The sequence below is a fragment of the Ambystoma mexicanum genome, chromosome 14 (assembly GCF_040938575.1).
Source record: "Ambystoma mexicanum isolate Mex_15411 chromosome 14, UKY_AmexF1_1, whole genome shotgun sequence".
Lineage (NCBI taxonomy): Eukaryota > Metazoa > Chordata > Amphibia > Caudata > Ambystomatidae > Ambystoma > Ambystoma mexicanum.
This window is the reverse complement of record NC_090940.1, coordinates 100,353,564-100,370,274: the sequence shown is the minus strand read 5'-3', so window position 1 is coordinate 100,370,274 and position 16,711 is coordinate 100,353,564. Positions and strand designations below refer to the sequence as shown.

The 16,711-nt window shown below is 44.2% G+C and overlaps 1 protein-coding gene across 4 annotated transcripts in view; it reads right to left on the bottom strand.

Annotated features, from left to right (window-relative positions):
* The window catches only part of SIPA1L1 (signal induced proliferation associated 1 like 1), a 1,823,374-nt gene that overhangs the window by 33,682 nt on the left and 1,772,981 nt on the right, over positions 1-16,711 (bottom strand). For all 4 annotated transcript variants that reach the window (XM_069638601.1, XM_069638604.1, XM_069638602.1 and 1 more), the window contains one exon: positions 6,341-6,422. In XM_069638601.1, the coding sequence (XP_069494702.1) occupies positions 6,341-6,422 (82 nt within the window). The remainder of the gene's footprint in view (positions 1-6,340; positions 6,423-16,711) is intronic.

Sequence of the window (16,711 nt, the reverse complement as noted above, 5' to 3'; positions counted from 1 at the left end):
GGAAGCCCCTCCATAAGTGAACTGGGATTGACTAGTCAAAACAGAGGGCATGACCACCTACTCTGCAGAATGAAAAGAACTGAGAAAGATGCCCCATGGATATCCATGTCGGAAGCCACAGTTCTCTAGAAGCACAAGGAAAAAGACCACCATGTTCATCATGGACATGGCATTATCCACGCCCAGAAGGGTCACTATCTCAGTGCCAAGTCCTAGACAGGTACCAGGTTTGTACTTAAGGAGCAAATGCAGCGATGAGAGCTGGTGCTGGAGGAACGTTTACACATCCCTTTCAAAGTACATGACTGGAAAGAATATTCCATTACTGAGATAAATGTCAGGCAAGTTGAGGAGGTGAAGGGAGGGCTTTGTAAGAAAGGAAATTAGGGTATTTCTGAAAATGGATGTGCAAGTACTGCATTTATTGAGGGAATATGATAAAGGTGATTTGTCCAGAAGCACCTAACGCCAAAAATCAACAGTGAACTGGGTAATCGTGAGGCAGGCGTTGGAAAGTATCAGAGGGGTAGCGAACAAATGACTGGTAGGGGTGAAGGGGAATGCATAGTACAGAAACCAGAGAAGAGACAAGACAGACATTTAACAGATCGTGATCCCAGAGGACTGACTATGTGCAAAGTAGTACGTTTAATCGGCTTAGTAGTGGGATCGTCTGAGATGGGGATACATGCAGAAGTAGGTGCCTATTCTTGATTAAGGAGGTGGAGCTATAGTACAGATTTGCAGTAGCAATTTCAACATGGAGTGGAAAGGCATTTCCCGGGACTGAGAAAGAAGGTAAAAGGAGTGAGAGAAGCTGTCGGGTGCTTGGGAACTGAGAGATCAGTGTATACTAGAGCAGAGGAAAGCAGCAGGAGATAATAGCTATGTGGGGGGCGCAAGAGTACAAGCACATGCAGGGATTTGAAAATAAGTATTAGGCACTTAAAGAGTGACTGTACTATTATGGACAGCCAACCGGCATAGGTGAATATTTTGAGGAAGAAGAGCACGAACGGTTGTAGAGGGTCTGGGTGGTGAAGTTGAGGACTTTGTTCAGTGGAGGGAAGAAGTAGAATAAGAGTTGATGCAGGCGTTGTGGCCCCGAGTACCAAGGTCAGTGTGAAGGTTTTGGTGGTGTAATTTAGGAGGAGTGATTTTCCTAATAGTAAAGCAGGTTAATATTGGCTTTTAGGGGTAGATTTAACAAAGTGTGAAGGTTTAGGCTGCTAACAAAAAAAAGACCCAAAATTAGCATTCCTGGGGTGTGAGGGTGGAGAAAAGAGAAGGGTGAAAGGAGGCGAGGTGGGCATTCGATGCAGTAAGAGGATCCCTTGACTCTTGGAGGTGTTCAGCATAAATCAACCAATTGCCATCCAGTGACTAGTCGCAGAAAGACAAGAAAAAAGCAGCGAGCGCAGAAGTAAAAATGGGGAAGGATAAAAGCAGTGGCATTACATTAGCGAAGAGGTGATGGGAGATCCCAAAGGTGACCGAGGAGGATAATTATTAAGTGGCCAAAGACAGAGCTTTGGGGGACACCAACCAAGAGGGTGGTCGGATAAGTGGTGTCAGTGTTCCACAAGATGGTAAAATAAAATTGAGAAAGGTACGAAGCCACCCATTTCAGAGTGGTGCTGGATTCCAATGTTGGCACAGGTCAGAAAAGAGTGGTACACTGTATCGAAGGTGGCTGAGAGGTTGAGTAGATAAAGTATTGTTTGCAGTGGTGAGCAGAGGTCAGAAAGTTAGAGACATAGGTTAGGGCTGATTGTATAGCATGGTGGCTGCAAAATTCTGGTTGGCGAGGATCACACACGTCATTGGTGTCGAGATCAGAGGCAATCCGGCTAAATGCAAGTTGTTTGAGGAGCAATACAGCATAGTTGGCCGTGTTATTGGGGCCAACCAAGGACTTTTTCAGCACAGGTAGGGCAGTTGCAACCTTGAAGGCTGGGAAAATCATGAGGGAAAGGTTGAAGAGGGTAGGGAGATAGGTAAAGTTGAGTGGTGCAAGCTTCTTGACCCTTTGGTGAGGCAAACGGGTCAGCAGGAGGGGTTGAGTCAGAAGGATAGGTGCCAATTCATGAAGGGAAATTGAAGGGAATGTGCATAAAAAGAAAGAGCAGAAACATTCAGTGGGGAGGGGGCAGGAGTAGGCCGGTGGTGAGGGTGTGTCAAATGTTTTTAACTTTAGAAATAGTGGGCAAAGTCGTGAACAGACATCAAGAGATCACATGAGAGTGAGGAGGTGCCAGCACAGCTTGTAAAGTAGGTACGTTTGCGAGATTGAGATCATAGGGTAGTAATCAGATAGGTGACATGGGATGCTTTGACTGAGTCAATGGCTGTGGGTAACGAGAGGAAGTATAGATGGAGGGGAGACATCCAACAAGCCGAAAGTGCTCCGACGCAGCATCAGAATCCGACCGAAAGGTGAATGGGCTCCTCTCTGGGACCCCTGTACTAAGGTACTTAGTAATTTGTATCGCTTTCCTTGTGCTTCATCGGCCACGTGGCCCATTCTCTTCATTCCTTGTTGTCTTTTCTTCTTCCTCAATCATCTCCTCGGTTTCTTCTTGGGGACTTTAATCTCCATCTTGAGACCACTCATGCATCATTTCCTCTTCTTCCCCCTCCGTCACTCTTCATCTGTCCAGATTATCAAACCGACCTCCCATTCCTCTGGCTATTATCTTGACTTAATTTCCTCGCAATACTTCTGTCCTGGCCTCTCCCCACCTATTCCTCTGACCATCACCTGTTGTCCTTTCTCCCCCACCTTCTTACTCCCTCTTCCTCCCTTGCACTGTGATCTGCACTCCTTTGATCCCTCCCCTCCTTTCTTTCCTCTCTCTTGTCCCTGTGAACAAATTCTCTGCTCTTTCCGACAATGCTGCTTCTCATCTTGACCCTTCTTTTGCGCTCTACATTAGACTTCTTTTCCCTCTCATCCCTTTACTCCTTCCAAGAAACCATCTCAACCTTGGTTTTCTCCCTCTTAGTCTTCTTTGTTCTTTCTGGAAGGCTGAGCGCCAGTTGAAGACCTGCTCTCTGGACGATCTCCACTCTTTATCCTCTCTTCATACCTCCTTACTCTTACTCTGTGCCAAAAAGCAGTACTTTCCTCACTCAAGCTTTTCCCTTTCACATAATCCTCGCCATCTTATTTAAATATTTAATTCTATTCACTCACCCCATCCTCCATACCCTGCTCTTTCATTTAGACTTTCAGCCACTGATTTCGCCGATTTCTTCACCTCAAGTCTCAATGTTGCGCTCCTCCTTCCCTACCCTCACCTTCTGCTCTCTCCTCCTTGCGCTCTGCTCTTCTCAACTGCTGTCTCCAGTCTTTGCTCTTACACTGCATACCTCCTTACTTTCCCTTTGTTACTGATTGCGATACTTCCCTCCATTTGTCGCATGATCACCCTGCGGCTTCCACTTTAGATCCTATTCTTTCTTCCCTCATTTCTTACATCTATCACTCTGTGATTCCCTATTTCACGACTCTCACCATCCTTTCTCTGATTTGTTCTACTTTCCGCATCTTCCTTTAAACATACTGTCCTCATCCCTGTTCTCAAAAAGCCCACTCTCGATTCTTCCTGGCCTTTACCTTCATCCAACCGCTCTCCTTCCTTTGTGGTCTAAACTTTGAGAGGGTTGTTTATTCTCAGATTTCTCATCTCACCTTTACTATCTTCTTCCCCTTCTTCAATCTGGCTTTCTTACTGCCCACTCCACAGAGTCTGCTCTTCTACATGTTTCTAACTCACTTCTCCTTGCTAGATACAACAAGCTATCAACTATCCTTACTCTCTTTGACCTATTCTACTTTCCTCTTTCTCTTCTCTGGGTATTTCTGGATCTGTCCGAAAGTGATTTGAATCCCATCTTTCTAACCGTTCTTAATGTGTATCCTAGGCTGGACAACTCTCATCCTCGCACCCACTTTTTTTTAGGGTCTGTCAGTGTTGAGTCCTTGGCCCCCTTCTTTTCTACCTGTATACCATTCCCCCCCCAGCACTCATCAGCTCTTTTAATCTCTTGGGTCATTTTTATGGAGATGCTGTTACAATTTTCTTTTTCTTCTTTCTCGCCCTCTCTAAAGGGCACTTTCTCGTCTTTCTGTAGTCAAAGCATGGGTGGCTTCCCGCTCTCGAACTCAACCCTTCCAAGACTGAGGGCCTCTACTTCCCCTCATAATACCCTTCCTTCAATCCATTCCCATCTTGCTTCTCTTCCCCCCCCCCCCAAACTATGCTCCCTTTCTCCTCGACTGCTCGCAATCTTGGGGTCACTTGACCCCTCTCTCCTCTCTTTATCAACTTAACAATCTTCACTGTGCTGCAAAATGTCTTTCCTTCTAGGCCACCAAGCTTATGATTTACTCTGTGGTCTTCTCCCGACTTAACTACTGCTCTTTTCTTTGTCTTCCCCTCTTCGTCTTGCTGACTTGTGCTCTCTTTTTAAATCCGGCATTAGTTTACTTTCTCAGATTCCCCCCTCGTTCATCTATTACTCCTTCTCGCATCTCGGCTTCTCTGCGTGCCTTTGATCTCCATTTTCTCCTTCACTTTCTTGGTTTTGTCTACAAATCTTTGCATGGTCTTACTCTTTATCTGTTCTCTGGTTTCCTCATATACTCCTGCTCACTCCATATTTTCGCAGTTCCTCTTTCTCTTTTCAGTCCCCATGTCACTGTGCACCCCTTCTTTTCGCTCATTTATGCTCCTTGCATCCACACATTGAAACTCCCATTCTCTACACATTCAGTCCACTTCCTCCAACTATATTTTCAGGACTCCGCTAAATCCCATTTACTTAACTCTTTAACTCATGCCTAATCACTGCCGTTTCGTAATGTTGTACCGTTGTCGATTGATTATAATGTCAAAGCGGTTTGGCAAAAGCGCTCTATAAATAAAAAATACAAATTCAAATAAACAGAGCTCCAATGGCAGCTGGGATATATGGATGCCATTTACCTCCCTCTAGGGCCAGATTATGGAATATCATACAAGCCGGTATGGGTGGGGAGTTCAGTGGGGAAATAATGATAATGATGTGTTATTTATATAGCGCCTTAATACAAAGCGCTTTACAGAGCACATATTTACATACAATATCACCCAACCGAAGTTGGTACTCATTTAATAGCTCTACTGTAGGGAAGCAGTCCCCAGAGATTCGAGCTTACATACTGTCAGATCCTTCGTAATAAGGTGGATTTTGGGATCTTGCTCATGATGGACATGTCTGTGCTGTGTATCTCAACCACCTGGGCGGCAACAGATCTTGACCCCTAACGAAACTGGCAAGACACGTTTGGCACTGCAATCTTCAGAGGAGGTTGTCGGTACTAGAGTACTTAACAGGCATCTCCAATATGGTGGCTGACTGGAACTCCAGGAAGCTCTAAGATCTCAATGCGGGGAGGTTGGACCCTCATTTGTTTGCAAGGCTAGAGGAACAGAGCAGCCCCAGATCCCCTTCATCTCCAGGCTCAAACCACAGCTTCCTTGTTTCTTCAGCAGGCGTTTGGATCCATTAGCCATCACAACAGATGCTCTCCTCCAGCTTCAGGTCCCAGGGAGGGAATAAGCATTTTCCCCATTCACCCTGATCGCAAGAGTGCTAGCGAAGACTAAGTGAAAGAAGGTGGCCATGGTGTTGATCGCCCCATGGTGGATGATACAAGCTTTGTTGTCAATTTGCCTAGACCACTATTCTATGGCACCCGCACCCACCCACCCCTTTGTGGTTTTCATCGTCTCCATGCCCCTACTTCCCAGTTTCCCTCCACCTAAACCTCCAGTCCAGAGTCCAGCACCAGCCGGACCTGTCTCGAGTGAGCAGGCCACCGCGAACAGTAATGGAAAAGACTAAATGTTCTGTTTTTGTCAGTGGTCATCTTGATTTTCTGCTTTTTAAAAGGGGCACGTGGAACACAGATGCAAAGATACACACACACACACACACACACACACACACGGGGCGCTCAGAGGGATAAACACCGCAATCAGAGGCATAAAGGGCTGATAGCGACCCTCAGCCTTCATGGAGAACCTTGCTTCATTCAGGCCTAGCTTAGACTTCAGCAATGGTTATCACTCTATTATGCAAATGTCTTCCACAAGCGGCATGGCCTTTTTAGAAAAGGACATGCCTTTTCTTCCACATTTGCATCACCAATTACTCACCTCCTTAGGCAAGATCTCTTTTGCTGTCTAGTCATATGACTCCACTTTATTTCACCACAAAAGTTATAAAGCTGCGGGAGGAATACAACGTACTCAGTCGCAAGCTGGCATTACCAAATAATTTAAACATTTACCTTCTTCAAATCGTACTGCAGCATCTTCAACATACTCTCAAGCTGATCCACCTTTGTGGCAAGGCTGGTAGGAGACTCCTTACTGCAAAAAAAAAATATATATATCACAAAAAACAGGTTTTTAGTAATTAAACGGCCATTTCAACGGTCCTGAAATGTCCCAATGCAGGGACCAAGGTTGCTTTGAATGTTATACAACGCTACTGAAGAGGATACTCTATATTGTGGCAATGCTCAAAACTCAAGCCGAGCAGCAGTATTTTTGGGGGTTGGGGGGGGGGGGGTTTCCCTGCCTTAACTAAAATGCTAATGGTCTCTCAGGATGTTTTAGCAACTTAAAGAGTCCACAATCCTGTGTCAAAATGTCCCCATCTCTGTCCTTCACATTTGTAACTAAACTAAACAGTTGTACCAAAGTTATTGATCCAGGAGAATTACCCCTTCCTCCTGGATTATGTGGCACAGTTGTAGTGGAACGTTCTCCACCAGGGTGAATGACTGCTCCCCTGGTTTTAGTATTTCAAACAAAAAAAGGTTACAGATCCTTTAACACTCTGTCAGAAAGTTCAATACTTTGTATCCCAGGGGGAATGACTCCCTTTCCCATGATCACTGGTTTGATCCTCCTTGTGGGTTCAATTGCCAGGAGAATGACTCCCTTCTCCTGGCCCTTCAAGCTCTGCTTTACAGTTCACCACACCAGGGGCAATGACTCGTCTCCCCTGGCCTTTCTCAGCACAGTTCACAAAACCAGGGGGGATTACTCTCTTCCCCTGACCTTTCTCAGCACAGTTCACACCACCAAGAGGGGAATGACTCCCTGTCCGTGGCCTCTCATGAAGCAAATATCCAATTGTCCCAGAACCAGGTTTCTCTTCTTCCCCACAGGAGTACTTGGTATACTCTCCTGCCAAGCACTACGATGCAGGGAATGGTTTGCAATCTCCTTTTCTTGTGGGTGCGGGTCCCAGACCCGTACTTATATGTGAGTTGGCTTTGGCAGACCTGGTTCACTCTCCTGCCATTTACTGCCACGAGAAAACTGACTTGCAATATGCTTTCTCTTATTGTCCGATTCAAAAGTGGTTTGCGACCAACCACTTTGCACAGGAAGAGAACGCCTGAGGCACTCTCTAACATGGTTATCTTCAGTAGTGGTATGCAACCAACTACTGTGCCGAGGAAGAAGATTACTGAGGCACTCTGTTACCTTTATCTTCTGTCACACCCAGTCCCCATTTGGACTTCCTCTTACTCCTGTTAGTTACCCGTTTCCTGGGAGCTCTTTGCCAGTTTTTGATGTGGTTGCAGGTCTTGGTTCGTGCTACCTCTACCTGCTCGATGTGCCCTTGCACTGCAGGTTGTTGCTGGCGGTCACAATGTTCTTTGACCATTTGGTCGACCCGATTCGGGTCATGCCATTGCTCTCCAGCGTCCAGCTCTGACTCAGACCTGTTCCAGACCAACGGGTCAAGGATTCCCCTCTCCACCTTCTTACTTGAGGATCGGGCTGCTCACAGCTTCCTTAGCATACGCTTCTTGAACTTGCCGGACTGGACTGCCTCTCGTGCTGGTTGGCTGACTTTCTACACATAGTCCTTTGTCTAATTTTATATTGGCTGGTTGGAACTTTCTTGTAAACCCCTTTTTTAATGCTTTTGGCCCTTTGAACTTTATTGCTCTACGTCTCCTCCTCTCCCTTAGATGTTCATCCTTGTCCCTAGAGGCGGATTCACTCACCATGATAGCCTTCCGCTGAGTACCACCCCCATGGGGACTATCAGGTATCGGCCTCACCTCCCTGGCCTCATGGGAAGGGGCTTCCCTCGGGGAGAAGTGCCGACATCCAAGAATTCTTAACAGTATTAATTTGGAGACTAGAGGAGCGCTTTCTTAAATAGGTTTTGGCTTTTTTGTGCACAGACCCAACAGACGTTTATGGAACCATATGTGTGCACTTTACTACTGTAGGGAAGTCATGGTATCACAAGTATGACACTGACACAATGGATACAATTTGTAAAACCTTGATTGAAAATGTTGGGGTTTAAGAAACTTCAACTTTGCCCTATAACTAAGATGGGAGTAGTCAACCATCAAACGATAAACAAAACTGTCCTAGTGGAGTCCGTCAAAAGCAAAACGGCCTATGCTAACAAAAACCTAATACCTGCCCTATCTCTTGTACAAAAAGTGTAAAAAGGAGAAATGTATGCAAAGGAAAAATCAGTGTTCAAAAGAATAAATGTAGTTGAACCAGCTCTACTCACGTTCAACCTCACAGAGTAAGGCTGTCCTTGTAGGCAAGATGACACAATCTGGCTTGGTTTCTAACACTCTAAGCAGTTCCAGACCGTGGATTGACGCCCGCCTGGCCTTCCACGTTAAAGTCTCTTTCAAAACTGTACTTCAACACAAAGTTCACAAAGTTCCACCTCTGCCGGGCTCAGACCACTCATTTAAAACACAAACTTGCAAGGGGGCTCCCTTCCCCAAGCTTATTGTACTTCGGGTCTCCCTCAATCGGGCTTGGACACCTTTCAGATGTCAAAGACTTTCAAATGTGCGTGGCTGTCTTTACAGACCACCGCAGGACCACTTCGAATTAACGTACACTATTTACTTTCACTCTTGCTGTTTGTATGCCCTTTAGTTTCAAACAATGCATCATTCACAGAGACTTTCAAATGGGCTGTTTCCTTTTGCCTGACCATTCCGTTACTTAGTATCGCTGATCTTGCAGCTGTATTTCACTTTAAATTTCATTCAAGGGTCTGCCTTTCTTTGCGTCTCATCCACACGTGTGTAGTCTTCACTTGTTATATAATGTTGCTACTTCATTCGCTTTAAGACACACACCGGTCTCTCAGGTCGCTTGCCAACTCACCAGCTGTGTGCGCTTCTTTCTTGTTTTGCCATTTCCAATTCACGAGTCAATGTTAGTTTCACAGGCTTGGCTTCGCCTCCCCAACTCTGCCGTTCACCGGGGAGGGTCGCTGGCATCCTTGAAACAAAATGCAATCTTCACTTGTGGTATCTGGCCGTCTCCACATGTCTTTCGCGGTCTGCCTGAGGCAACAACCTCCAGTAGGGACCCTTGGGGTTTTCGGCCAGCTGCTCTCGTCCCTTGGTCCGTTGCTCTGCTCCAGTAGGTGTGCATTTGTCCCAGAAGTTCTGCTAGTACTCATGTTCCGCCTTGCTCCGAGTTTGTCTTTAGGTGTTGCCTTTTACTCATGAGAGGAGAGCCAACTGCTATCAGGTGTATGCACTTAGTGTAAGTGCCTGAATTTGCCTGACCCGATTAACGGGTCATGTCCACTACGATGCGAGAATTAGTCTTGTTACTCAGTCACCCTTTTCCTCGGCCCAGTGTTTGAGTAAAAAGAGGAGGTGTGGGGGTGAGGGGGAAACGGAATGTCAGAAAATACTACAAAATAGAATGGGGCAGATGAACAAAAAAGGGGGGAAATACAGCATCTCACCATCAGCTGCCTCACCCCCACTCCCGAAGACCCCTCATCGAGGGAATCCTCCCACACTGGTCCACCCCTAGGGCCTGGATCCAAAGGCGATAGCTGTGCCCTGGTCACATGAGATCTTCCCAGGGACTAGCGGGTGAGACACCCTCTGGGTTCTCACACTACATAGCTGCCTAAAACATGATCTTCAGGTATACAGCACGTTTATAGGGTAAGGTTTTACACAGATTTCATAATAACTGCCACAAGTACAGTAAATAACCTTTTTGACCTTTTCTCTGAATCTCAGAAAGGGTATGATCAACATGTAAAAGAGCAACTCCTCAAAGTCAGGTGTGACCAATTACAATTTGACATTTTGTGAAAGATTGGGACACATGCCTATTAGCACTGAAAAGTGGTTCACCCCTACACACTGACCAGTGTAGTTCCCGCCATGAACAGATTCCCATCAAATTTGGCATACTCATCTAGTGATGCCTTTTTAGAAAATGTTTCAGTGGTTGAGTACATTTGTACTGGAAATAAAAATAAACTGTTTTAAACCCATCAATGTAGCACAGAGCCAAAGACAGCGCACTACATATTGATAGAGAAATCTGCATTAGCACAACCCCCAATAATAAAACGAGTATGGTAAATGGAGGCACAGTAACATTTCATTTACCTAGAAGACTATTCTCCAGAGTGACATACTTAAATGAGAATTCCCAGACATGCAGTGAGGGTCAAAGTATTTGAAACTCCCATGGCAGTATTTGGTTGTCTCTATGAAAAGCCAGCACAGTGTTAAAAACTTTCAGCACCCGTGGGAGCAGAGACGGACAATCAGGTGACCTGGGATGCTGGTGGAATCTGCCAGCTTATTCTCCTGGCTTACCTGCACCACCCTCCACATACCTGTATACCAAACTTGTGACAGTCCTGCACACTCCCAGCCAATCCATGAAAATGGTAAAGGTACATAACATTACTATTTCCTATGGTGGCCAGCTTACTTACTTTTCTGGCATAGGGGGCAACTGGGCACACAAGAAATATGCAAATGGAATTTAATGGCCCTGATCCCTCTATCGGCCAGAGTTAAGGATCAGGCTGACAGGCTGTTACTGGCCCCTGACTCCTCCAACCATTCCACTTCAAACCGTATTCTCAATGGCTCAAGTGTACTGTCTTGAAGGCAGACATAACGTTTCAAAGCTGATGGTCACTGCATCATAGCAAAGATGTTGAAGTATGTGCTTTTATTGAGAACCTAATGGATTGAACATCTGATGGAAACGAGAGATGGCCTTGAAAAACAGGTGTTGCTTTTGGACCCAAAGGGTGAGTTGCAGAGCTTTGCATGGGTTGTGCGCTTCTAGTGGGTGGCAACCTTTACGAATGCACTAAAAACCATTTCCCTGTTCATGGAGTCTTGATCCTCTGGTTCCTCTTCAAGCTAGGATTATCATAGTGGACCAAGTGCAAGTCTTAACCGTGTGAACTGAAGAACCTGGCGAAGCAATGGTTCAAGTCACATGCAAAACTCTGGTCACAACCCCAGTAGGATACTGGCTTTCTTACTAAAATTAAAAGGAAACGTTTTTAGTGAACCCTCCTACCCAATTGATTTTAACCCACGAGGATCCATGCCATTTAATGTTCTACATAGGCTGCTGAGAGGTTCAGTCATGGGGGGGGGGGAATGCCTTCATGTTTGGCATATTGTCTCAGTTCTCAGTCTATTTCATGGGAGGGTGCCAGCCACAATCAAAAGACAGCATCCACTATTTTCTAACTACAAGCCCTTTTGGACAAACCATTAAATGTTAGGATTATGAACAGCATATAGTAATAAATCATTTTAACAAAGCTCCAATACAAAATGTCCCCCCACTAGAGCATGGTATCTATCTAAACTAGTCTGCACCAAAAATGTTCTATATAATTTGACAAAACAGTCTCAAGATCGTATAAATAATGCACAGTAGGCTGGGAAGGAAGCAGTGACTGGAAGAGCTGAATAATGAACAAATTACGCTGGTGAATAATGAACTAATTACTTACCGTAGCGCATGAAGAAGGCCAAGTAGAAGCTTATGTAGACCCATGTGGCCAGTGCTCCAGATACGATTTTAAGGTGGGGGTATTTTACTCCCTATTTCTAAACTTTGAGAGTAAATGTGATTTTAAGAGAGTGAAAATGACTTCACCTTTACAAGACAGTAAAATGCACGACATCCAGCCGACGCGTGGAAAAACTGTATGGAAATCATTACTATGCGGCAGCTTTCTGCATTGTGACAGATGACACCTTTCATTATTTCTCTAAGGTCTAGTCATTTGATCTCACCTGTATATATTTAAATGTTGGAAACAAAAACCTACCCAATTACATAGTAAAGCAAACCTTAATTGTATTGTCTGTTTTGAGGTTCGATAGCAGAATTGTCTTTTGATGTTTAATGAAAGTACTAATTTCCTGGAGCTATTACTACCTAATGGTATGCCAATGTTATAATACAACAGTGCAGAGAGGCAAGGACTCCATGCTAAATTCTATATCTGATCTCATGGTCAAATGGTCATTTATATAGCCTTTTTGGCAAAGCGCTGTACATAGAACATGTTTATCACAATTATCACCAAACTGAAGTTGATACTCCTTTACCGACCTTGAAAGGATGAAAGGCTGAGTTGGCCTTGCTGGGATTGGAACCTGCAACCTACAGATCATGCACATATCGCAGCAACGAGTGCACAACCAGCCAAGCTATCCTATTGGCTAACATCCTTCAGAGGTCGGTTAACCGAGTATCGATTGAGGTATAATAATCATGTTGGATTAACCATGTATGAAGCACTACATAAAGTTAAATGCCCATCTGGATTATCACAGGGACAGGTTTTGCAGAGTTGCTATTTCATTTACAAATGTAACTCATTTGTTTGTATTTGAACAGCGCTTGGATTTATTAATTGTAGTCTTGAAGATTTGAGAGGTTAGAACACCTGTGATTGGTGTAATGACAATCACTCAGCCTTCAGCAAAGACTGCCACTGACTATTTATAGTAATGCACCCCATTAACTGCAACGTTGAATGGATATAAACTAGATTGTGCATAGTCAGAATAGTCATCATTGTACACACCGTTTTTATAAATATAGTGTAAAATTGTAAGTGTACAAATGATCTGCCTTAGCATGATTATTCACACAGCACATGAACTCTGGAAAAAAGCATACTTGGTTACAAAATATTAATTCTCAATTGCAATATAGTTTTCCATTTTTATTAATTTTACAATCCTAAAATGCTAGGAAAATAAATTTGCACAGTGCTTCTGTTTGTTCCATGAGCAGCAACACAGCAGAAGATGAATGGACATAAACCATTCCTTGTATCACAGTGTGCATTCTTTTTTTGAAAGGCTTCAGAGAAATACATTCTGTTTCAGGGGCTTTTATCCAGGGCTTGCGATTACATCCATGTAGATAAAAATCAAAAGAAGCCTTCTGGTTTCTATCACGTAACCTGATCTTTGAACTGCCCTCTGCTCTAAACTTCTGTGTAAATGTACACAGGAAAAAAATAAAGCTGTCTTTACAAGATTTTCATGTGTAAAAAGGCCTTGTACGCACCTTATCTGGAGGACTTCATGTGGCCCATTGCAAGGTCACTCAAGGGGGCCCTGGCCTATACGCCAAGGGGACTCATAAAAAGAAGCCCACGCACACAGATCATAGCAACAGCTAGCCAGTGCAGTGGTTCGTCGCAGACTACAATTTGAAGACTCAAGGATAGGAGAGTGTCATTAATCTACTGGCACCAGAGTAAAGCACATACTGATTAAGAAATAGTAAACCACCAATACCCATTGAGGCATCGATACAAGAACAATTTGGGTGCAAAGTCATGTCCTTGTGCCTTTGGTCCTGTGCCCAAATAACTTTATGTTCAACATACACTAAAAGGTCTGGCACTAGACACTGGTCATCAGAAAACTACAATGTAAGGCACTGTGCAAGGTGCATTAGGCATTATAAGATCATGACCAGATTTGTCTCAAAAGTATTCAAACTGCCATAATGTGCACTAAACGCCTTCATTGCACTTCTGATGATCCCGATAATTGGGAGCTATCTATTAAGAGCACCCACTTGTAAAACTACTTGCCCATATTGATTCATGCCCTTGATTAGTAAGATATAGATTAGAAAGAAAATCAACACTCCTGCTATATTTTTAACACTACTTCATAATTATTCACACACTGAACAAACTGCCAAGATCTAGCCATTACTTTCACTAAGGGACAACATGAACTGTACAACAGCCTGATAAAGATCCAGGGGTGTGCCCAAGATGGACTGGTGAGTTTGCTCCAGTGCAGCTCACAGCCCATTTCCCTGTCCAACTCTCCCGCACTCCACTGAGTCCAACTTTGCCATCATGCCAGGGCAGTGGAGCTCGAGAAAGGGAGCAGTGTATGCTGCCCGAGGGCAGAGTTGGTATTGTGGCCTAAGGCACGGAAGAAGCAGCACTGGTTTGACACTGAATTCGCATCACCCTAGAGTGGGAGCTGATGACACTTGTGGCGGTAGTGAAGATTGGCCTCTGCACCGGTGAACTTGGGCAAAATTCACGGGGACTTCTCAGAGCCAGGTGGAAGTGCAGCACTCAACGGTTCAAAGTATTTCAGAGGGAAGACGATTGGCTTATGAACTCCTGGGACCTCTGGGTGCACCCTAGCGGCTAAGGGGAGTGGAGAGAAAAAGATTAAAATCACTGCGCTCATATGGGTTACCCTCAACAGCTTGTTCATCTGCTGCAATCGCTACTGGCTCCCAATCTACATAGTGGAATTTGAAGGCACAAGAACGCAGTTGTACAGTGTGTCAGGGAGCCAGGTGGTGGGGATGCTCTGCCTCTAGGTCCACCTGCGGTGGCTGCTGCAGGGCCACTGACCTTCGCAGGTCATTGGGAGTCCTTCAGCCATCCCACGGATGTGAATGCCCTAGTTGTGATTCTTGAAACAGTTTCTAAAAATTGAGCTTTTACACAGCAATCTGACTATCAGATGACTAAGCTAAATCCCCCGGATAAAAGACAACAGTAGAACCTATTCCTCTAAAATGGAGCACACGTTTGCTCTTCCGACCTACAAGCTTTAACGACGAGCCACTGGGGTGGAAGGTTATATACAGTCTCCCAAATTATCTCTGAGGAGTGGAGGTGGGGGTTGCCCAGTCTCAAGACGACACCTGGGAAGTAGATTCATAAGGGACAATTTACCAAACAACTGATCTGGAGGGGCCGCCACATGATGGGACACAAGCTGAGCTAAAGGTCTACATTGAAGAGGTACAGAAGAGTTTGGTTACCATACTTTAACCTTACTTACTATGTAACCAGCATTGAAAGTCTGGGTGTGGGATTGATGCCCTTAATTTCATTGATACACCAGAAAACCTGGAGGACAAGATCTAAGGCACCTTCTGCATGCTTCCACACTGCTATCAGCTGCTGAGAATGGAAGGCGCTCAAGTAGGGTTCTAAATCTAGCACAGTCCAATCTTGAGGGAATTGGTACTGAAGATGGGGGAGGCACAATGACACCCTCCAAGGATGCTGAATATATATTGTATGGCAACAGGAGCAGGCCAAATTCGGTCATTAAATTGGTGCATTTCCAGGCACAAAAAAGGCTTAAACAAACAGAGCACAGGACGAATTATAATGATTGTAGATGTCAGCTTCTGAATCATCTGACAAAGCACTACACTCTTTATGCAACAGGTCTTATTCCTGCAATTACATTCTAAAAAATGTGGAGGAGGACATCACTCAATGTCTTTCGAACCCTGTAAAAACCATCATCAGGAGGAAACACTGTCAGCAAAAAGACTAATCAATTGTATTGCAAGAGCTTCATATATAAACAGTAACATATTCCTGAACACCTAGTTTTCACTCGTTATGTTCCTGCAACCCCCCCCCCCACCAACACAAAAATATAAAAGTTTCTTCAAATTCATGGCACCCTTTTTGCATGCACCATTAGAAAATGTACTTCCCATAAGTCAAGGGGTTTAACGTTTGTTACTTATTACTCAAACATGCAGGCAACTGTCTACAGTCCATCCTTATGGTTTTCTATGACTGGTGCCCCTCCATTCACCAATTGTAATTGAAAGTCCATTTTCTGTGCTTCTCACCAAGACTGCTGTTTGTAATGGAGTACTTTGTCATCCTCCATGAATATAATATGTGGTCTTTTCACTGGTTTAACATCATGTTTGGATCGCACCATCTTGGCTAGATGTTCGGTGTTTCCATTCCTAATTGTTGTCACCCAAGATCTGGTGAAAACAGCCATATTCATAGGATGATGTGCTTTTATTGGTTCTTATTTACTAGCAGAATATTCAAATATCGGGAATTATATTTCAAAACTAAGGCACATTTTCATGAACTTAAACCATATGTAGCAATGTAAATTGTTTCCCCATACATTCCATGAGGTATTACCAATTGGAGAAAGCCTATCTAAAATGCTTCTTTACACAGTAGTATATTCTGTATGTCCCAGTCTTCTGGGAATCTTCAACTATCCACAAACTGGAATCTCATTTTGTTAATCTGAGGTTTTGCCTTGTTAAACAGTTTAGTTATGGCAAACTTGCGATTATTATTTCTTCAGTTAGACTTACGAGCTTCCACTGCTCTTTTTCTCATCTTCTCCAAAATATTAACTAAATGTGCACTTGATTGTATACATATCACATTTATTTTCATATATTATCACGTGTTGCAAAACCTTGCAGCATTATCTGTCCTGTTTTTGGATAGTTGGTCCATTTGTGATTTTTTACAATTGTATTGTAGGCATGAGCAAGTACCCTTT